Source organism: Loxodonta africana, chromosome 7 (genome assembly GCF_030014295.1).
Source record: "Loxodonta africana isolate mLoxAfr1 chromosome 7, mLoxAfr1.hap2, whole genome shotgun sequence".
In the NCBI taxonomy this organism is placed as follows: Eukaryota; Metazoa; Chordata; class Mammalia; order Proboscidea; family Elephantidae; genus Loxodonta; species Loxodonta africana.
In genome coordinates this window covers 10109135-10132158 of record NC_087348.1, presented here as the reverse complement: position 1 = coordinate 10132158, position 23024 = coordinate 10109135, and the positions used below count along the sequence as shown (strand labels likewise).

Genomic DNA, 23024 nt, shown 5'->3' with positions numbered 1-23024 from the left:
GCTAGTAGCCGAGCACTTGACCATTTATGACACTCAGGGACTCCTCGCATATATATTTATGACAATTAAAATTTTCTAAAAGCTTCTTGTCACTTTGCAGATGAGACGCTAAAACTCAGAGAGGCTATATAACATGGCCAAAGTCACTCAAACAGCTAGGGGAAGGGCTAGGATTTGAACACAGTCTGTACGACTTAAACCCCAGCTCTGGGATATCACCAGGCAGAAAGGAAGGTGAGTGAATGGTCTCCAGGGGAGAACTGTGCGAACAATGGGAGGAGCTAGAAAGTCCCATGGATGGGCATGGAGAGCCCAGTTATCCCCAAGACAGTACGTGGTAACAGGCCAGGAAGAAGGGCTGAGAAGGACAGTGGGAGGGGTCCTAAGCGCCCAATCAGGCAACTGGGCTCCATCCTCCAGGCTGACAGCATCAGAGCTGGCAGAAGCGAGCCCCAGTGAGGCTCTGGTAGCCAGCTGGTCTTCCCAATTCGGTGCTGACTAAGGATAAAGCGAGTCTGCACTGTCTGCACGGTGGCAGAAGGCAGTGGGGAGGCAAGTGGGCCCAGGATTAAAAATAGGTCTCAGGGAATCCTCGGAGGTTATCATTCCCACAAAGATCCCCTGAGAGACTCCGACGGTCACAGTGGCCTCAAGGGCCAGGTTGGAAGGGCAGGAGAAGAGACAGCGAGGTGCCGTTTCTGGCCTTCACTGCTATTTTCTTACAGTCTCTTGATGATTCTGAGGCCAATTACTTAGTTCAGGGGGAAAAGAGGGAAAAATCCTGCCTGCCTCCAGCCTTTGGAGCTTTCGACCCACCACGAAGGCTACAGAGACAGGACAGGGAGGCCCTCCCCCAGGAGGCATCTCCCTGCCTTTCTAGTCATCTGGGGAAAACAGAGTGGGGTCCACAGGTGAGAAAAGACCTTCCTACACCCAGGGTGTCAACTGTGTAAACCTGCCTGAGGGTAACTCTCTCCCTCTAGAACAGGGCTTCTCCACCTCGGTACTATTGGCTCTTTCGACTGGAAATTTCTTTGTTGTGGGGGCTGTCCTATGCATTATGGGATGTTTAGCAGCATCCCTGGCATCTACCCACTAGATGCCGGCAGCAAGTGCCAGTCGTGACAACCAAAAATGCCTCTGGATATTTCCAAATGTCTCTGGAGGGCACAGTCTCCCCTAGTTGAGAACCATTACTCTAGAGACAACTTGTTATTGTTTGCTGCCTTCGAGTCAGCCTCCGGCTCATGGTAGCCCCATGCACAACAGAGCCAAAGGCTGCCCTGGTCCTGTTCCCTTCCCACGATCGGCTGTAGACTGAACCATTGTAATCCACAGAGTTTTCATTGGCCGATCATTAGAAGCAGATCACCAGACCTTTCTTCCTAGTCCATTTCAGCGTAGAAGTTCTGCTGAAACCTGTTCAGCATCATAGCAACGTGCAAGCCGCCAGGGACGGACCAGAAGTGATGGCTGCACTTGGGGTGTATTGGCCAAAAATCGAACCTGGGTCTCCCGCGTGGAAGGCAAGAATTCTAGCACAGATCTACCACTGCCCCCCTAAAGACAAGAGAACTCAATAAATTACTCCTAGAAGCCTAAGGAGGATGCACTCGGCCACAGGCCAGACCCTGAGCCAGGGCAATACGACAGAGCATGTCCCTGTGGGCTGACTGCTCCCTGCCACCCATGCTCCTTCACCATAACCCCAGAGGGCTGCAACACACGGTATCCTACCCTTCACACTTTTGGCAGAGGCTAGAGCCCAATAAGTTCCCATCAAAGCCCCTTGTAAAGAAGGCACTCAGCTACAGACCTGGGGCTGTACCGTCTTTGACCCTGGGGATCTGCTTTTTGGGTCAACCTGGCCTGACTCTGCTGTGATCCATTGGCTAGAACAAAGCAGAGGGAGGTGGTTTCCATCAGTTACCACCTTGGGCCCACGACTCTGCGAGCTCTGGGAAGAGTCTGTCACCCATCACTACCCACACTCAGTGCTGCTGGCTGGTCTGACCCAGCCTCCCCTCTGTGTGGCTTTTCCCACTTCCCCAGCCACAGACCTTTCCCTCCTCTGGTACTTCTCGAGTTCCTAGAATCTTTAGGGCATACACTTCCCGGGTACTACAAATGGTTAAGGTACTCAGGCTGTTAACCAAAAGGTTGGAGGTTTGAGTCCAACCAGAGGTACCTTGGAAGAAAGGCCTGGTGACCTATTCTAAAATATCAGCCATTAAAAACCCTGTGGAGCAGTTTGGAGGTTTAAGATCATGGTTTCATGAGACATCCCAGTTAATTGTCCTAATAATGTGTTTAGTGCTTCTGGTCTACCTCCTAGTTTGTTGCATGGTGCCTGGGGTCTTAAAAGCTCTCAAGAAGCCCTCCAAGGCACAACAATTGTCTATTTACCTGGAGCAACAAAGAAGGAAGGAAAATCAGGAATAGGAGGAGGATATGGAATGTGTGGCTAACTGCATCCACGTACAGTGGTCTCCTTTGCCATGAGACCAGAAGAACTGGATGGTACCTGGCTATCGTTACTGAACACTTTGATCAAAGATTCCATAGAAGAATCCTGATCAAAAGGGGGCAGTGCAGCACAGAATTTCAAATTCTCACGGACTTTAGACTTTCTGGAGCCATGGAGGCTGGATGAACCCCTGAAACTATTGCCCCAAGATAATCTGTAAACCTTAAGCCAAAAATATCCCCTGAAGTCTTCTTAAAACCAAGCAACAGTCTTTAGCTTAACTAGTGAAAAATGTCTGCCTTGAGCATTACACTCTTTTAAGAACTATCTATATGGGATCAAATTGACAAGAGCAGCTCGAAAGATTAGATAGGAAATTTAGGAAGCAGTGAGTTTATGGCAACGGGGAGGAACAACTCAAAAAAGGAGGATGAGAATGGTTGCACAGCTCAAAGAATGTAGTCAGTGTCACTGAACTGTACATGTAGAAACTGTTGAGCTGGTGCATGTTTTGCTGTGTATATTCTCAACAACAATAAATAAATTAAAAAAAAAAAACCCTATGGAGCACAGTTCTACTCTTACACACATGGGGTAGCCATGAGTCAAAGCTGGCTTGACGGCAACGGGTGGATACTCAGTTGGCACCGGGATGGCTTTGCTCTGTTTGCTCTTACATACGCCTCTGTCTCCTCGAGAGCCTAAGTGCTGGGAGGGCAGGGACCACGTCTTCAGAATCCCCCATGGCACCCAGCACTGCATCCACAATACATGTGTTAGCCAAATGACACATGGACAGGGACTCAGGGCTTGCGATGCTTTGCCAAACGCAAGACCAAATGACAGTGTTGTTCCTGGGGAAGGAAAGACAGCAAGAAGCACCAAAAGCCAACTCCCTCCCCAATAAAACAGATGTGGCCTCTGGAAGTACCACAAACGTACATGGCATACTTGAGTTTGCCCCAACTGTAGTGACACTACTGCCAGCCCTCTGAGCGGGCAAGGGAACGGTGTGACATGAAGAGAGGGCACTGCTTTGGGCAGGAGTGCCCCCACCAAGCATCCCCCCACTCAGATCACAAGGCGCACTCAGAATAGGTCCATCAGCAGAAGCCCAAGAAACAGTGGGCTGGGAAAGGAGCAGCAGATTCGTCACCGTGTTCACAGCCGAGGGGAGGCACGAAATGAGGAATCCCCATTAGATCATCACTCCACGGTGTTGAGTAAGAACAGGTGAGAAGACAGGGAGGTCAGCCAGAATCCTGAGCCACCACCAATGAACTGCTGGATAGGAGGAAGGGGAGGGTGACGAAGAGGGAGAGACAAGGGAATATTCACCCCCACACAACTAGAACCATGAAGCACCTGAGAAGACAAGGAGTGAGGGGATGGCTTTCAAACAGCCACGAAGGAGCCTACAAGGACAGGGAAGGTCAGAGTCCCTGGTGAAGGTGGAGCTGCAGTCGCTGCCCTGCTCCAGATACCAGATAGTGGACCCAAGAGAAAGAAGGACCGGCAAAAGCCAGCACACCTGAGAGCCAAGTATCTATGGAGCAGAGGAGGGAGTCAGGGGGTAGAGCCAGGAGGCACCACAGGTACACAGCAGCCTCTCCTGCTTAGGAAGAAGGGGCTGGCTTGGGTCTTGCTTAGGACAGGAACCTCTCAGAGGTGGAAGCAAGCTACGGGCAGGGGCAGATTAACCAGTAAGCAAGGTATACATGGGCTTAATTGTGTTTACTTACTAGTCAGTAGTGAACAATTTCACAGGGGTTTCACCACCTCTTTGAAAAACAGGTGAAATTGTACATTACAGATTAGTAAGGAAGCATAAGTAAGCCGACGTGTACCTTGCTCATTGGGTAATCTGTCCCTGGCTGTGGGGCTATTAGGCAAAAGCCCCGCAGAGAGGTGGCCTCACCTGCAGTGGCCACCCTGGGCCTGGAGAGCTGTGAAGAGGTCACACTAAGCGGACAGGGGCAATGCCCAAAGCAGCTGCACCTCTGCAGCAGGTGAGCCTAGGAGCCAGAGCTGTGGCAGCATTGCAGAGAAGAGTCCCATCTGCACGGCCGACCAGGCCAGCTTCCTCTGAGCACCCGTGTGAGCTGGCCCAGAAGCCAGGAAGGTAACCGAGGGTGCTGGGAGAGCCTGGGCTTCTGGCAAGGGGAGGGGAAGGAGGAGGGCACGTCCTGCCCAGAGAAGCAGGACCACCCACTCTCTCCTGTCCTGCTCTCCCACCTGCTGCACCTCCACCTGACCCTGTCTCTGACCCTGACCCTGTCCCTGTCCCTGCCTCTTCTCCTAGAGCAGCCAGGCCTGAGGAAGGCACATCCGGCCCCACACACACCTCCAGCTTTCACTTGTGCCTGTCTGCCCCAGTATCGGGACACCCACACCTGCTCTGCCAAGCCAGAGTCTACTCCCTCTCCACTGCACAGCACCCCAGGGCCCATCCATTCAGGCTCTATCTCACTCCTCCCATCTCCTGAATCGCTCTCCCACCAGATCACCCAATTTCCTAGCCTCACCCTTGAAACCACCGCTACTCCCACCAACCTGAGCTCAGCCTTCCCCTTCCCTCAGCCCCTGACCATGGACCCTCTGCAGCCACCTCCCAAGCTGGCTTGCTGGTCTGAGGTTGCCACGCTTCTGTCCCACTCCTGGACCACCCCCCCCAGCCCCATTCTCCTCTGCACATCAGGTCCCCCCCTGCAGCCCCTCCCCCTCTCATTCTGCTCCAGTCACAGCTGGCCCCCAGCCTTGGTCTTGCTCCCCCTACCTGGCGCAGGTTTCGGGTGACCCGGACGTCGTGCCAGGCGTTGTCGTTGAACTTGCCGTTGACGGGTTCCACGAGGGCCTCAAAGGCGCCCGAGCCTAGGTTGATGACCAGCCAGACAGCGCCAGACTTGAGGGACAGGTTGACGTAGTCGGCCGACTTGCCCGTGTGCAGCATCAGCCCGTTGCGCTGCAGGGTGCGGAAGGCCAGCGTGATCTCGTCAGTGCTGCTCTGGATCGGGTTGTGTGACAGGTCGTAGCAGAAGAACTCATTGCCTTTGAAGGTCGCCACAAACTCCTCCTTCCCTGGACGCCATGGTTTGGGGAAACGGGAGAAGGCTGAGTGGGGCAGGGCGCACCAGACCCCTCTGCCCTCACAGCCGGGCACCTGGAGCCCAGCAGTCTGGGCTGAGCAGAAGGCCCCCCTCCCCCTCAGCCTGCCTGTCCTCCTCTCAGGACCCTGTAGTCCTTCCAGTGAAAAGCCAACTCCCCCATGTCCGTTTCCCAGCCAGAAGGCTGCTAAGTGGCTCTCAGGCTGACAGCTGACAATTAAGCTGCCACAGGGCCAGGCAAAGCAGCGGCTGTCTCCGCTGTCTCCTCCCCCCACCCCCCACAGTCTCCCATCAGCCACTCCCTTGACCAAGGAGGTGGCAGGAAAACGGGAGCCTCTCCCTGACTCCTCCCTGGGAGGCTCCCATGGCTGAGGCAAGAGGGACTCCTGAGTGCAGCCCACCTCTCACCGGTCTTTCTGGTGAGGTCCATTCCTGGTACCCAGGGACAATACGGGGCCTCGCCAAATGCCATACGCAATGGGACTGGCAGGCTTGTTACAGATGAGAATGGGGCAGGTGGGGGAGCTGGACAGGGAGGGCAGCTGTAAGACACATGGGAAGGCAATAGGGGGACAGGAATATGCACCAGGTGGGACTGGGTGGAGCTGACAATGGTGGCTACCCACCAGCCACCATGCCCACCCTGGCCTCCAGCTCTAACCTGTGAAGGATAGTGCACATGGCCCGAGCAGAGAGGGCCTGAGGGCCCAGAGTGCTCGGTGTGGGACCATGTGTGCCAGGCAGGAAGGCAGGGCAGAGCAGCAAGTGACTGGAGTGAGGGTGCAAGGGCAGGCCTAGCTCAGGAGTGTGTGTGTGGATGTGTGTGAGGGTGTGACTGTGTAACTATGTGGATGTGTGTGAGGGTGTGACTGGGTGAGTGTGTGCATGTGTGTGTGAGAGTGTGACTATGTGGATATGAGCATGAGTGTGTGGGTGAGAGTGAGTGTGGGTGAATGTGTACATATGTGAGTGTGTGTGTGGGTGAAAGCATGAGTGTGTGGGTGACAGTGAGTGTGGACGTGTGAGTGTATGTGTGGATGTGTGTGTGTGTGTGAGTGTGGATGTGAGTGTTGAGTTTGAGTGGGTGAGAGGGAGTATGGGTGACTACATGTATGAGTGTGTGCATGTGTGCGAGTATTGTGAGTGTGTGTGTAGGGCACCCAGGTACTTGGGGGTTCTCAGCATTCTGTGAGTGGGTGACATGTGAGAGGAGAATGAATCAGTGCTACTGAGAAGTTGGAGTGTCAGCCCGATCCCATCACCAGCAGGAGCACAAGCAGAGGAAACGAGAACAGGAGATGGAGTCAGAAGGGTCTAGAGGGCCTGGACACTGCCCATGACGGGTGACACAGCTTGCCCCGCCTCCCTCACTGGGTCCTGGGGACAGACACTGCAAGTGACAGGTCCCTGTGAAGGGCTGTGAGCTCGTAAGGGCAGGGTCTGATGATGGGCCCAGGGCCCACAAAGAACAGGAGGCAAGGCCAGGCTGTGTATGGTCACTGGGAGCCAGCCCAGCAGCAGGGGCAACTTTTGGAAGCAGGGAGGGAGGCCTCTGGGTGGACATTCTGCAGACCCCCTCACACAGCCCTGCTTCTCTCCCTCTGGGCAGGCTGCCCAGACTCTGTCCCACTGCCTCCGATGCCAAGGCACCAGCTGCTGCCCCAGAGCCTGGCACGGCGTTCACTGCAGCTGGCGAGGCCCAGCTTCTTGAGGCCAAAGGGCAGCTAAGCTGGTGGGGACAACTGTGGGACAGTCTAAACCCCTCCCTCTGTCCACCTCAGGGCTCCAGTGGGGAGGACCAGAAGACAGAGGAATCAAGCAGGGGCAGGTGGGGTGAACGGCAACATGGAGGGAGGCAGGGTAGAGGGAGAAAGCAGACCCTCAGGAAGGACTGAGAGCAATGGCTCAGGGCTGAGAGGGAAGCAATATGTATGGACACAGAAAAGGAGCAAGCCCTGAGGGGACAGGTACAGGTGGCAGTAGGAGGGCCAGTAAGGAAAGGGGGACAGGGGCCTCTAGGGAACGAAAGCCAAGGCCCAGGGGTGGGAGGTGCTTACTGTTTCCATAGCAACCAGGTCTGCTGCCCAGGCACAGGCAGAGCCAGGGGGCTCAAGAACCAGAACCAGGAATGTGTTTGACCTTGGGTTTGTCCTGACACGTACAGTCCCTCCCAGAAGCCAGGTCTCCCCTCCCACTCCCTCACCTTCACTGCAGTCAAAGAAAATATCCTTAAAGAGAGAGTCAGACAGAAGAAAGAAAAGAATAAGGCAACCACGTGAAAAAGTGATTGGGACAGAACAAAAGAGGAGAGAGAAAAGGAGAAGGGCGGGCCTGAGGCTGGATGGTGGCTGCCAATGCCGTGAGAAACCAGGCCATTCCTCACAGCCTCAGGCTCGGCCTCGGGTCTACTAGGACAGGAGGCAGACCAACGACTCTGGAGCCTGAGTCTACACGTACCCCATCCCCTTTGCTGCCAGACACCTGGCGGAGGTGGGCCCAGAGATGGAGCCAGGCATGGAGCAGCCAAAGGGAGCCTGGAATTTGAAGAGAGGGGCAGAGAAGAGATGAACAAATGGGAAAAAGAAAACCCGGGCATGAGAGCAAGGACAGTAGAAGAACTCCCACGGATCCGGGGGTGGGAGGGCAATTCTATTAGGATGCTTAGAAGAGCATGAACCAGATCTGAGCACCAGGGGGCGCTCTGCCCCGCCTCGCGCGCACGCGTGCGTAAAGAACTACAACTCGCAGTAGCGCTTGAACAATGAAACCCGAACCGGTTCCGTGGAGTCCATTGCAGACTCATGGCGAACCTATAGAACAAAGTAGACTGCCGTATGGGGTTTCCTAGGCTGTAATCTTTACGGGAGCAGACTGCCACATCTTTCTCCTATGGAACGGCTGGTGGGTTCAAACCCCCGACCTTACAGTTAGGAGCCCCGCGCTTAACCACTGTACCACCAGGCCTCCCTGCTTGAACAGTTGGAGCTCCTAATAGTTCCTGGCATGGGAAGGGGGATAAGAGCTGACACTTATTTACCTCCCACAACTGGGGAGCCTGGTGCTCCACAACTGTCCCCAGTCAAGCTGAGTGTGGCTAGACAGGAGTTGTGGTCCTAGGTTTCTAAGTACCCTGAGGGAGAGCAGCTGCCTTCTTTCCAGGCCCAGCTCAAAGCCCTCCTTTGGGAAGCGGCTCCAGCCCCCGGAGCCCCTCCCTACTCTCAACCACTACAGCTGTCTGTTCTGCTCGTTTGGCACTTACTGCCTAGTAACATCTTGTACTGCTCCCTGGAGAGGAAGTGTGATGTGAGAAAGAAGACCTGGGTGCTACTGCTGGCTCTACCACCAGCTTCGTGACCTTGGCCAGGATGCAACGTCTCTGAGGCCCGGCTTTCTCCTCTGCCAAAAGGAGCTAATGGTAGGCCTACCTCGCAGGTTGTTGTGGGCATCTAGAAAGAGAACAGACAGGGTACTGTTCCACAAATAAACAGCTCGCATATTGGTACCTAACTTTCTCTGTGGGTGCTGCCTCTCCTTCCAGATCAACAAATAAATCAAACCCTCTGAACCAAGTCTGCATCTTCCATGTACCTGTCTGCCTACCTGTACCACGCTTTATTGCGCTGATTTGTTAAGACATCAGTGAATCCTTTGAGAAGAGAGACCATTCACCCATGTGAGATAAATGTCCTCAGCACACGCCCACATCTGTGCCAGGCTCTGTGCAAAACACTGGGGATACACAGAAGAAAGTGTCCAATCCCCGGCCTCGGGGCTCTGCCTAGTGAGGAGGCAAGCAGGTAAAGTGACAGTTACGACGCAGTGTGGCGAGTGGTAGGATGGCAGTGTAGACAGAGTGCGGAGGGAAGGCCAGGGAGCATCTCAGTGTGGACGGCCCAGTTGCTTTTTTGAGAGTCAGCTGAAAGAGACAGCAAGTCACTGGTGGAGAGGGCAGGGCCTGGCGGAAATCCAGGCAGACAGAACAGCCTGTACAGAAGAATGGAGATGGGACTCAATAGCCCTGGTGCTTGGCACCCAACTGGAGTGCCCTGGGAGGCTGTTATACTGGCCATAAACTCAGGAAAGAGGTTCTGTTAAGAGAGGCAGCCTGGTACGGAAGATAGAACTTGAAACCTGGAACCCTGAGATGGGCTGAAAGGCCCTCCGCATGCTGACCATGGGCCAGTCTCCATTCCCTTGCCTGCAAGTGAGGGTAATGATCCCAGTCTACAAACGCTGTGAAGGTTAAGTTAGGTGCTTCCCGTGATACCTATGCATCATAAATGCCCACAGCTCCAATTGGAATCCCCCTGGGCTGGACACCTAGCGGGCTTTCAGAATTTGATGATTAAATGGGGGGTACCCTGCTGCCCAGTCGCTCTACCGAGAAAAAAGATACCTTCTGGGATGGGTCTGAGCCACTTCCACAGAAAAAGGCATCTCTGGGCTCTAGAAAGAGCCCAACAGGACAACGGGGCTCTGGGAAAGAAATGAAAGTCTGGGGCCCTTCACACCAAGGCTGGGAATGGGGCCTTCAGAGTGGCACTGAGGGTTCAAGCCCCTCAGTTCCATGGGCCTCAAAGGGGGTACAAAGGGGATACACCTTGTTGTCTCGGTTTCCCCCAGAAAGTGTAGTTAGCCTGCAGGGGGCTGAGGGCTGGGCTCTCTGGGGACCTTTGGGTCACTGACCTTTTGTCGGCTGGTGCACCTCGCCGGCTCCTCCTCTCCCGGCCCCCCCCTCGGAGAACAGTAAGGACCCTACTGGAGAAGCAGAATTGGGGAGTCAGGCACAGGGGCTACCCAGCCAGTCCCACCCCAGCCGTGAGGTGATGGAAGGTCCGCTCCAGGGCGGAAGTTCTGCCTGGAGGTACAGGAGAGGAGGGGTTTTGTGGGGAACTCACTTGCCTGTGGGACCTCTGGGGAAGGACTCAGGTGACAAGCCAAGGAGCATCTGCCCCACAGACCCTATGAGACTCACAACCACCAGCTTCCACCCTTTGCCCAGTGGTGGGGGGACTGGGGCAGCAGGGCAGGGGCCCTCGCTCTGGTTCAGGAGCCCCTTCTGCCCTGTGACAGGCACAGCCCAGCCCCAGGCCTGGAGGGTCCTGAGCTCCACTTCCAATGTCTCTGCCTTCTCCTGGCCTCTGCCTCCACCATGGTGCCCATCCTCCACCCCTTTGCATCTTTTGTTCACCACGCCTTCTGCAGGGTCAGAGTTCATGGTCTTCAACTTGCTCAACAGCCTGCAAGGCACCCCTCCTCCAAACACCTCACACCCCAAGCCCCTCTCCTCCTCTCCTGTCCCCTCGGCTCACACTCCCGGTTACACTTGTTTGGTTACTACACTGAGAGCGCTATGTCCCCTCTGCCCACCCTGCCCCCAGTCAGACGTGGGACCACTGGCTTCCAGGGGCCAAGGCCAGGGTTTCTGTGTGTTCTTCCTCCCTCTGTGTGCCTAGAGAAGGGCTGGACGCACCAAGGGGCTCCTGACAAACTGGTGTCATGGCATCTGCGGGGAAGCCCTTTCTCAGGAATTATTTCCCGTTCCCACTCACTGCCGTCCAGCTCACCAATACCAGGCCCCCTCTCCAAAGCCCTCAGCGCCAACCCTCCCACCCTGCAGGCACAAGTAACATGTCTGGGTTCCAGCAGGCTTGAACTCTCCACCCGCCCCTGCCACTGAACTTGTAAGCTCCAGCCAGGCTTCCAGGCACCATCCCTACTGCCAGATGCCACGGAATGGTGTCGGGAGGAGGAGGACTCAGAGAGGGAGTAAAAAAGTCCCTATCTGGGCTCTTACTCCAACCCCAATCCCAAGCCCCCAGAACTAAAGTTAGAATAACACCTGAGCTGTGGCATTTTCCAGTGGAAGGGCTTTCCGGGATCCTTTGGGCCTTCATCCACTACAGAGGACAGCCCCCCACCAGCACCCCCAGAACTGGGTATTGACTCGGCAAGAGGGATGTGAGTGACCCAATCAGGGCCTCTATGGCTGACTCCCCACTCAGGACATCCTCTTCCCCCACGTTTCTCACCATGATTGTACATCCCTGCAAGAATCCCAGACCCCTACCTCCCCAGATCTAAATCCCCCCCAAATTTCATATCTATGTGAGTGTCTCTGCATACCCCACCCCCCACAAGCTGTCTAGTCTTGTCCTGTAGACCTCTCCTTCCTGTGGGCCAAGGACCCCAGCCTGTCCCATTGTAAGATGACCACCGACAGAGGACTGAGCTGGGTGGGCGAGCAGTGCCTAAGGGTATAGAAGGCCAAAGGAAACAGTGACAGCGGAGAAGGGCTGTGGGATCAGAGTACCGGGGTCACAGGCAGGACTCCTGGGTTCTGTCCCCAGAAAAGTCACACCAGGACTTTTAAGGACAGTAGGGACCAGTGGAAGGGCGGCTAACATTAGATGCCTAATCCCAGTCGTACCCCCAGTGAGCAACTGTGCCATCACTGTCAAGTCCCCTAATCTCTCTTCTCCCCAGTGTTCTCATCTGTCAAACAGGTTTAGAAGACGCTGATGAGATATAAGGGTGAAGTGAAGGCATGCGGTGGGACAGCTGTGGAAGGAGGTAGCCTACACCTCCAATAACTGTCTTTGTTCCTCTATGGGCAGAGGGGCACCCTGTAGTGCAGGGGCTAGGGGGGTGGGGCCCCCTAAACTCCTTTCTCCAGCCTAAGCTTTTCTCTTTTTACTCAGGTTTATAGAAAAGAAAGAATGATCAGAATCAGTGGAAGGAAATAAAACACCAGCAGGAAAAATTTTTAAAAAAAGGAAGAAACGCTGCCAGGAAAACGCAAAAAATGTGACGGGAGACAACGGCAGAGTTCAAACATCTCTTGATGTCAGAAACCAAGGTGAGATGAGGGTGGATGGGGTGGCTCGGGGAAGGGGAGCAGAGGGGAGCACAGACAAGGACACGCCCCCCCACCCTACCCCAACCCCCCCAAAAGAAAATAAAGAAATGGCAGAGGAAGGGGGTGGGGAGGGAAGGAAGGAGGTAGGACAGGTGGAGGAGGGGCAAGGCCAAGGGGCAGGGGATTGGGGAGAAGAACAGAAAATCCAGGCGTAGGTTGGGGGGCAATCCAATCCAATCCAAACCAAACCAAAACTTCAAACCATACCTTCGCTGTTTAACGTCAGGTGAGCCGGACCTTGGAAAAGGGGAAGGAGAGAAAGAAAGAAAGAAAGAAGAAAAAATAAAGAAAAGGGGAAAGAAACAAAGAAAACACGAGTCATCAAAATCAGCCAGAGAGAAGGGAGAAAAAGGCTTTTACTGCCACAATTTAAAACCCTTTTTAACTTGTGACAGACATCGGGGGAAGCCCCCAGCCTGGAAGCCGAGGAGAGGGGCCCGATGCCGAGACAGGGTGAAGGGCAAGAGAGCGGGAGAGAAAGAGAGAGAGATGGGGGCACCAGAGAGAGGGAGGAGTGCAGGCAGAGCCGGAGGGGGGCTGGGCAGGAGTCACTGCGGGGGGGAGAGGAGATTTTGGTTTCTTTTTTTTTTCCTTCTTGCCGGACAAAAAAAAAGGAAAAGGAGGAGAAGCATGAGGCTGGGAGAGTTGCTTTTTCCTTTTTCTTTTTTTCTTTTTTTTTTTCTTCCGGGAGGCGGAGAGAAAAAAAAACGGTCAACGAGAAAAACGATTCAGATGGAGGAGAAAATAAAACACGACACAAAAATCAAAAGCCACCTGGAGAGAGAGAGAGTGTCCTGTTAGCGTGGGATTGAGCGGGCAAAGAGACCTCCAACTCCCCCTCCCGCTGCCCGTGACCCCTAGGACCCTGGCAGAGAGGGGGAAAGAAGAGGGACGGTATTGGGAACCTGGGCCTCAAAGGAATCCCCCACCCAGGGGGGGCTTGGAAAGACATCTGTCCAGCTCTAACCCTCCCAGCTAACCCCTCCCACAAGCTCTGTATGGACAGTAGGGATCCTGCACACCTAAGCTGTAAGAGGAAATTGGGCTTTAAGATGACAAAGTTAGAGAGGAAGCAGTAGGAGAACGTGGAATCTAGAGAAACACTAGAGCAAAGACGTTGTTGTTGGCTGCTGTCAAGTGGGCCTCCGACTCATGGCGGCCCCAGGCACGATGGAAAAAAACACTGCCCGGTCCTGCAGCATCCTTGTGATCGGTTGTGGATCAGGACATTGTCATACATAGGGTTTTCACTGGTTTTTGGAAGTAGATTGGTAGATTGCCAGGCCTGTCTTCCTAACCTGTCTTAGTCTGGAAGCTCTGCTGAAACCCGTTCAGCGTCATAGTAACACGCAAGCATCCACTGACAGATGGGCAGTAGCTGCACATGAGTGCCTTGACTGGGAATCAAACCCGGGTCTCCCACATGGAAGAAAGAGTTCTACCAGTGAACCACCAATGCCTCATGGAGCAAAGATAGGGGCTTGGGTTCTTCCAAAAGGAGGACTGGAGACTAGGGTCAGGCTCCCAGACAGCAAGGGCCAAAGAAGACCTTGGGCCAGGGGCCCAGTTCTCTGAGAGGCCAAAACTCCTGGCTCATGAATTACTCTACAGGCCCCTTTCTCTGGCCAGGACCTCTCTGAGATGACCTAAAAGCTGAATTTCAAAAACGGAAAACAGCAGCCCTATATCCAAGATGAGAGCGAGACCAGGCTGGGATTATCAACCAGGATGATCAGGGCTTTGAGACAGCCCTGTCAGCCCTAATATAGGGCCCCTTTCAGTCTTACTGGAAGGAACCTGGCCTGCTGAAGCAGTGCCCTGTCTCCAAAGGGTACCAGCCAAGTAATGCTCTCTCCCGGAGGCTGACTCACCAGACCCCACAGCTAAACTGAGATCCCAGGGCTCCCGTGAGACCACCAGCCCCGCACCCACCCCACCATTACCCTGTGGCATCTGGCCAGAAAGTTGGCTGAGGAAGGGAACAGCCCTGCCACTGAAGCCCTTGGAAATTATCCCAGTTGCTGCAGCAAGGAGATGGCAGCCCTAGGGAGAGCTGAGGCCAGGACGGAAGTATCGAGGTTAAAGAGCCACAAGTGTCTCTGGGACGAAGCTGAGGGCCAGTCGGCCTAGGTTACGGGAGGAAGGGCAGCTAGGAGGCCAGGAAGGCATGGCTGGGGCCAAAGGCCCGGACCCCGTGGAAGACATGGACAGACGGCTCAGGCTGCCCTCTTCTCCCCCAGTTCTCTGGGCAGCACTGCTTTCTCCCCACCTCCAGGTCTGAGAGTAGTTGAGGGAGCCACAGCTGCTCAGGGCAGCCTGAAGACAGACCAGCTCTCGAGAAGACAAAGGCTTTACCTGTAGAACAGGTGAGGGATGCAGGCATTTGGATTGAGTCTTATTCTTTGCACTGAACACTCCCTGCCCTGGGCTCTTCCCCCAAAAACTCCCAGCATCTTCTCGCAGGCCTCTTAAATCCAGGAACAGGCCCCAGCCCTAAGCCCACATCCAACTTCGCCTACCAGAAACACACTTGCCCTCAGCGTCCATCCTTGGTAAGTCAGGCCTCTGCTCCTCCCCGAGCCCAGATACTGGTGCCCCTTGAACCTACCCAGTTCCTCCTCAGACCTGTGCTGCTGCTGGGGGAGAGCTACTCCGGGCCCTCCCAGACCCTTCCACTGCCCAGCTCCAAACAGCCTCATTAGCATGCGGCACTCTCCTCGTCACCACGGCAACCAGCTGCTCAGCTCCCTCAGGCATGACTGCACCAGCCATCTTGGTGAAGGGGAGCCAGTTCCCTTTCCTGCCTACCCATGGATGGCCCTGCCTAGCCAGGGGGTCCACTCCAGAAAGCCTATCTCCCCACCCCAGCCTGAGATCTCTGCTCCCTGCTCCTGCCCTCGAGCCCTGTGTGGGTGCTCTCCCCAGGCCCACCTGTGGCATCAGCCCCTCAGCCCATGGCAGCAGGAAGTGAGCGGCAGTGATGGATAGCAGCACCAAGGGTCCTTTCCTAAGGCACTTTGTCTGGTTGTTTCTGGGGATCCTCTCCCCGCCATAGAGGCTAGGCAGAGAAACAAGCAGGGAAACCAGGGTCTCCAGAAGGAGGTGGGCTCAGCAGAGGGCTGGGAGCAGGATGTCTGGGTCCCTGGGAGAAAGTTAGCCTGAGGCACAGTGTGGAAGGCTGGGAAAAGAACTGAGTCCACCAGAAAAAGAGGACGGGGTCAGGGGCTGGTATGGGGGTGAGGGCAGCAGAGGACACATTAGAGATCTGAAAAGGGGACTTCAGGGTCCAGAAAGTAGAAAAGCCCTGCTCACCCCTGTTACACCACCACCTGCCAAACCCACTTCCTCAGGTTGTTTCAGCCCCTTACACTCTCCCACAGTCCCAGAGAGGACCAGCGTCTAGAGAGAAAGAGAGTTATGGGGGACAAGACCGAGAGGCACACAGACATGTTGCAGAGAGACACACACACTCACACAAGCTCTCACACGCACTCACAAACTCTCACACAAGCTCTCACACACTCACAAACTCTCACATACACACAAGCTTTCACACACACTCACAAACTCTCACACATGCAGTCACGCAAGCTGTCACACATACTCACACAAGCTCTCACACACACTCACAAACTCTCACACAAGCAGTCACACAAGCTCTCACACACACTCACACAAGCTCTCACACACTCACCCAAGCTCTCACACACTCACACAAGCTCTCACACACACTCACACAAGCTCTCACACACTCACCCAAGCTCTCACACACTCACACAAGCTCTCACACACACTCACACAAGCACTCACACTCACAAGCTCTCACACGTTCACACACATTCACACTTTCTCACACACTCACACAAGCTCTCACACACAAACTCACACAAAGCTCTCACTCACACACTCATACACACACACACAAGTTCTCTCTCACACACACACACATACAGCCTCAGATATACACCCCTGCACAGCTACTGACACACACTTTCAGCGCCATATCTAAACCAGCAGACCACCATGCCACCCCAAAGAAATGGCTAGGTGGGGTCCACAGGTCTCATTCCCCACTTGTCCCCAAAGCCCAGCTTCCGTTCTTATCCCCGTCTAGCCTACAGGCTTGGTAAAAAATTACCCCTCTTCTCTCCCCTCCTGTCTCCAGGTCACTGTGGGGGGGCCCCCCAGCCCTCCTGCTCCCTCCTCTCAGCCTCCTCTGCCTCCTGCCTCCCTGTCTCCATCCCTGCTTCTCTCCCTTCTGCCCCCCTTGTGTCCTTCCCCTCCCCACCCCTTTACTCACCCCCCTCCTTACTCCTGTCTCTGGTCCCTCCTTCCTCCTTCCAAACTCTCCCCCCCAAACCTTTTTCCTCTTTCTCTTCCTCCATCTCTCCCTTTGTTCCGGAGAAGACATGACATCAAGAGCAAGTAAAAGTCACATCAGCACTAAATCTTATCTCCAGCCCTCAGAAGGCTGTGTCCACCCAGATGCAGACTCTCCGTCTCTAACACACACAGAGAGGTAGTCACCGAGACACAGATGCAAACACAGATGCACACACAAAGCCACAGGCAGACACTCCCACCGAGGGGTGGGGCCACATCAAAGCAGACACAATAGCGTCATGCGCGACACATCCACGCACACACACAGGAACAAAACTGTGTCACACATACACAAGCACAGATCTGCAGACATGCACAAAGACACATGGATACGCAACAGACTAGCAACGTCATATGAACACGTGTGCACACAGACACAGGCGAATACAAACACACACGGGGACACCCCAGGAGAAGAGGCACCCAAGGAGACAGACCAGTCACACTGTGGACCCTGTGGACACCACAGGGAAAAACAGACCCCTGTCCACTCAGGCCAAGGCCCCTCCCCTTCCTTCTTTCCTGGGGACCTCTGTCTCCTCGGTACTCTCCTCTACACCTCCCAGGACAGGGGCAGGGATGGCAAGCCAGACCTGGAGCTCTGAGCTGAGGCCCCACCTGGGTTCCTTCCACTCCTGCTTTTCCAGAATATACAAGGGGGCAGGCTTGGTGACTGGGGTCCCATCTCACGTTCTCCTTGTGCCTTCTCTTGGTGGCTGTGGGGGCTCTCTTCAGGCCAGCCCAGAAGCCTCAGAAGAGCGGGCCTGAGCCACCCCATCCTGATCTAACTTCCCCACAGGAGAAGGAAAAGTAGCAGAGGTACAGTCACAGCTAGAGGGAAAGGGTCAGAGACGATGGAAACCCAGACAGGGCCTGGGAACGGACTGAGACAAAGCAAGAGGTCCAGTCTTGAGCCCCAGAGAAAAAGAGGTAACGACAGAAATCAGAGAGAGAGAAAAGGCAAATGGAACAGAAGACAGGGAGAGTGGACGAAGAGACCCCAAAGAGAAGCGTGTTCCTCGCTCCTGCCCTGAGCCTCTGGCTGAGGAAGAAGCAGGCCACCCCTAACACCTGGCACACTGGGGCAGGAATGGACCTGCAGGAAGTGCCTGTTGGAGCAGAGAAGCAGGGGAGTCCCTGGTGCCGAGGTTCACCCCACCCACAACCCCTAACCCAGGGATGGAACCCCCTCTACCTGCACTCAGTGTACCCCGCCCACCTGCACCCCACAGCAGACCCCAGGCCTCCTGCACCCAGACATCAGAGTAGATTCTACCCAACCCAGGTATCTGGGGGGCAGCTCCACCACCCACCAACCATCTCCCCTCCCTGACAGCGTTGCCTGTCTGAGCTTCCTACGCTGGGCTGGGCAGAACGCTATGGACCCACTCACTCTGGGCACTTGAGAATCCTGTCAGTCCCTCCCCCTCCACCCCACTGCCTGCCTCTTCCCTAACATCCCCTTTCCTTTCCCTCAAGGAAGAAGGAAGGCCAACAGCAGACTGGAGCTACAGACACTAGCCAGCATCAGGGCCTGCCCTTGGCCTGGCAGTTTTTCCCTCTAAACCTGGAAATAGGGAATGGGCAAGAGGTGGGGCCAAGGTAGCCAAGACAGGAAATCAGACATCCTTCCAGAGGGGCCCTAAACATGGGTGGGGAGGGGGCGCTTAGGTAACCAACAGCACCCCCTCACATAGGACCCCCACGACGAGAGGTCGGCTACCCCAGTGACCCAGAACGTCACTCACCTTCCATGGGGTGCTCCTCTGCAGGCCAGCACAGTTCAGAAAAGGGGCAAGGCAGAGAGAAAGAAAAGAGCAGGACTGTTAGTAAGGGTGCCAAGGATAAGGGCCCAGAGGAGAGTGATGGGTTTGAGGTCCCCAAGCCTGCTCTGGGCCCTGACATAAGACACCGGGCAGGCCCAGGTCTTGGGGCCTAGCTCTGTATTGGCTTGGGCGGAGATGGAGACAGGGCTGCTCCTGGAGTAGGTGTCTCACCCTCAGAGTCAGACGGTGTGATGGGGCTGCGAGGCCCAGACACACATCACTCCAACCCTCATGCTACATTTCAGGAAACTGAGGCCCAGGGGAGGGGAGAGAGCACCCAAGGTCACAGGGAGAATCAGGGCAGGGCTAAGACCAGCTGCCAGGCTTCTTGACTCCCCCAGGCCTTCCCCCCGCATGCTACTGAGGCTAGAGAAAGATGGGGACACGCTCACACCAGTAACCGTCTCACAGGCACACTCACGCTCAGTGACACACTGACACACACAGGCACTCAGCAATCCAGTGACAGGCATCAGCTCTCACACCTGAAGCTTCTGCACACAAGGAATCCCCACCCCCACCCACTCACCCAGTGGAGAAGAGTCATCCAGACGCAGAGTGCACTAAGTTGGTTGTCAGAAAACACAGGCCAGCAGCAAAGTGCTGTGTGACCTCCATCACAGCGGCTTATCCTCTCTGAGCCCCAGTCCCTCTTCTGTGAGGAGGAGTGGGGTGGACTACATCTGAGCCCCTCTGGCCCTGGTTTTGAGATTCTAGGATAAGTGCCTTCTTAACAGCTGTGTGAGGCAAAGGGTCTCCAGGCTGGAGGCCCACTTCAGTGCTGGGAGGGGTAACGCTGGGCCCACTCCTAGGCCACATCACACCCTTTGGGCAGTTGCGCCTCACCTATCAGGGGCCTGCCTGGCCCTGCTCACCAAATGGATCAAGACAGAGAACTAAAGGAGGAACGTGGGCCAGTTCCTCCAACTAAGCTACAGCTCCCGGAGCAGGCTGTGCGCTGGTATGTTTTTCAAAAGAACCAAGGCTCCCCCAGCTCCACACATCATTCCCAACATGCCCACCTACTGGGAGCCTGTAGGACAAGTTATAGTCAGGAAGAGAGAAACAGCACAGCGTACACAGCCAGTGGGGAAACACACGCACAGACACAGGCCTGGGACACATACATACCAACACCTTCTCGGGACACACACATACACACACACTGCCGCCTCCCACCACCAACCCCACTGCACATTGTTTGCTCTTAGGGGAGGTACCTATACTCCAAAACAAACACCATCATTATCATAGCTTATACCACCCCCGTGATACATACACACACACACACACACACACACACAACACACACAGGTTGAATGCAAACTTCAGTGCCTGTACAGTGATCTAATACATAATAACGCATATACCCACAACCACCACCCTGCCCTCCCTCTGGGGGCCAAAGACACAATGTGTCCAACTTGCTTGTGTGTGTGTGTATGTGTGTGTGTGTATGTGTATGTGTATGGACCCCTGGTGGTGCAGTGGTTAAGGGCTTGGCTGCTAACCAAGAGGTCAGCAGTTCAAAGTCACCAACCGCTCCTTGGAAACCCTATGAGGCAGTTCTACTCTGTCTTAAAGGGTCACCACAAGTTGGAATTGACTCAACAGCGACAGTTTTTTTCATATATATGTGTATAAACCCATTGCCATCGAGTCAATTCCAACTCATAGCGATTGTATAAGACAGAGTAGAACTGCCCCACACGGTTTCCAAGGAGTGCCTGGTGGGTTCGAACTGCTGACCTTTTTGTTACCAGCTGTAGCTCTTAACCACTACGCCACGAGGGTTTCCATGTATATATATGTCGAAAACCAAACCCGGTGCCATTGAATCTATTCCGACTCACAGCAACCCCATAAGTATCCGAGAAGAACTCCACACCATGGGGTTTTCAGTGGCTGATTTTTCCAAGTGGATTGCCAGGCCTTTCTCCTGAGGTACCTCTGGGTGGACTCAAATCTCCAGCCTTTCAGTTAGCAGCCTAGTGCACTAACCTTTTGCACCACCCAGGGACTCTTTTCTATACACATGTACATATTTTCCCTGTTTCCTAAGCCTGCACAACAAAGCTTTCTCTGTCTACGTGATTTACCAACATACTTCTGCACAACCCAGAGCTGCTCTTCCCAACAAGTGCATTCCCAAGAAGCTGTGTATACAACAATTTTATTAAATAAACAGAATCGCATTACATCTTCAGGGGGAGCTGGTGAGTTTAAGAGGCCCTGGGGAAAGGCCTTTGTGAAGAGAAGACTGTGTGTCTGGATTCCTTGGGTCCCAGGGTGCTGAAGCCCTGGTCATTCAGCACAACCATCTCTCCGGCAACTGGGCAAACAAGGAGGCCAGTGATTTTTTTAGATAATCCAGCATGGTAGGTATTTAAAAAATTATTTCTACCTGCCAGAGACGTGCACCATGCTCGGTTTAGCATGGTGAAACAGCCAAGCTTGTTTTGCTCCCTGCCTGAGTCTGCCCCATCCTGGCTACTTCCTCTGCTACTCTTTCTTTCTGCTGATTTACCTACAGCCCTAACGTGGTATAACGGCCCCTCCAGGCCCCATCCCTGCCCTCTGCACTCCTCTCTCTTCTACCCGCTCACCTTGGCAGTGGTGATAGCTCCCTTTTGTGGCTAATGGACTCCCGAGCCTGTATTTGCAGCCCCGGCCTCTTCCCTGAGTGCCAAGCCTGCACTCCCAGCCATCTGCTCAGCAGTTACCCGGACAGCTCTCTGACAGGGAAACGCCACCACCAAAACCCATCCCCACACCCAGCCAAGCACCCCATTGCCCTGTGTTTAGCGAAGGCACTGCTTTCAACAAGCACTTACTAAAAAAAAAAAAATCTTACTAAGCACCCACTAATTGCCCTACACTCTGCCAGGTTCCAGAGATTCCGTTCATTTAACCACATACCAGGCAACCGTACCAGCCCTTCGCACGTGTCAGCCTCACACCAGCCCCAACGAGATGGGTGGCATTATCCATCTCCTTTGTACAAAAGGGAAACTTGCCCAGGAGCACAAAATCATCTTTGCCTTGGTCCACTGCAGTCCTAGGTCATCACAGTCTACACCCCTCACACCTGGTTTACTGCAAGAGCCTCCTCCTGGTTGGCCTATCTGCCTGTTCCCAGCCCAGCGCTCTTGGCACGGGTACCAGATAACAACAAAAAAAAGCTGCCGTCCAGTAGATTCCAACTCATGGACAACCCATGTCTCACAGAGTAGAACTACGCTCCATATGGTTTTCAAGGCTGTGACCTTTCAAAAGCAGATAGCCAGGCCCTTCTTTTGAGGCTCCTCTTGGTGGGTTCAAACCCCCAACCTTTTCGTTAGTAGCCGAGGCTTAACCATTTGCGCCACGCAGCTACCAGACAGACCTCCTAAATACTGCCGTGATAATCACACACACACGCACATATGCAGAACTTTCCAGTGTCCCTGGTACAGACCTTTCTCCTATGCTCCTGACCTTTATAACCATCTGCCTTCTGAGCAGCTTGACCTGAGTGTCTCATAGGCATCTCACCCTCAGCACGTCCAACATGGATCTCAAAACCCTTCCCCCCAGACCACTGAGTTTCTAGTAAGTTTCCCTGGTAAATAACATTTCACAAGGGTTGTCCCAATTTGTTGGCGGAGGAATCAAGTGTCCTGTGAAACTCTACTGGGAGAGGAGTCTGGAAGCTTGTGCCTGGTTTTCTCTGGACCTCTCCCCATGCACCTTTTTCCTTTGCTAATTTTACTTTGTATCCTTTCTCTGTAATAAATTATAACCACGATTATAACTGAAAAACCTTCCCCCTAGAGCAATGAACAGGTGGGGCCACAGGGAATTTTTAGGGCAGTGAAACTACTCTGCATGATACTGTAATGGTGGACATGTGACATTATACATTTGTTAAAACCCATAGGCCTGTACAACACAACCAGCGGACCCTCATGTAAACCCTAGATTTTAGTTAGGAATACCGTATCAGTACTGGTTAGTCAGCTGTAACAAATGCGCCACACCAATGCAAGATGTTAATCATAGAGGAAACAGCGGGCAGTGGGGAGAGGAGGTATATGGGGACTCTCTGTACTTTCTGCACAATTTCCCTGTAAACCTAAAACTGCACTAAGAAATAAAATCGATTTTTAAAATGTATTTTAATTAATTTTTTAAAGCCTTTCCCCCCAACTTCTGCCCTCCTGTCAGCACTCCCTAATCAGACTTAAACCAGAAAACCAGTGATGCTGAGTTGATTCCAACTCATGGCGGCCCCATGTGTGCAGAGTAGAACTGTACTCCACGGGGTTTTCAAGGCTACGGCCTCT

At 54.1% G+C, this 23024-nt stretch overlaps 1 protein-coding gene across 11 annotated transcripts in view; it reads right to left on the bottom strand.

Moving 5' to 3' along the window:
• NRXN2 (neurexin 2) overlaps positions 1-23024 on the bottom strand; it is a 119094-nt gene that overhangs the window by 83262 nt on the left and 12808 nt on the right. For all 11 annotated transcript variants that reach the window (XM_064287853.1, XM_064287847.1, XM_064287849.1 and 8 more), the window contains exons 2-5: positions 18622-18639; positions 12698-12727; positions 10258-10329; positions 5244-5545 (exon numbers count right to left, since the gene is read on the bottom strand). In XM_064287853.1, coding sequence (XP_064143923.1) covers positions 5244-5545; positions 10258-10329; positions 12698-12727; positions 18622-18639 — 422 coding nt within the window. The remainder of the gene's footprint in view (positions 1-5243; positions 5546-10257; positions 10330-12697; positions 12728-18621; positions 18640-23024) is intronic.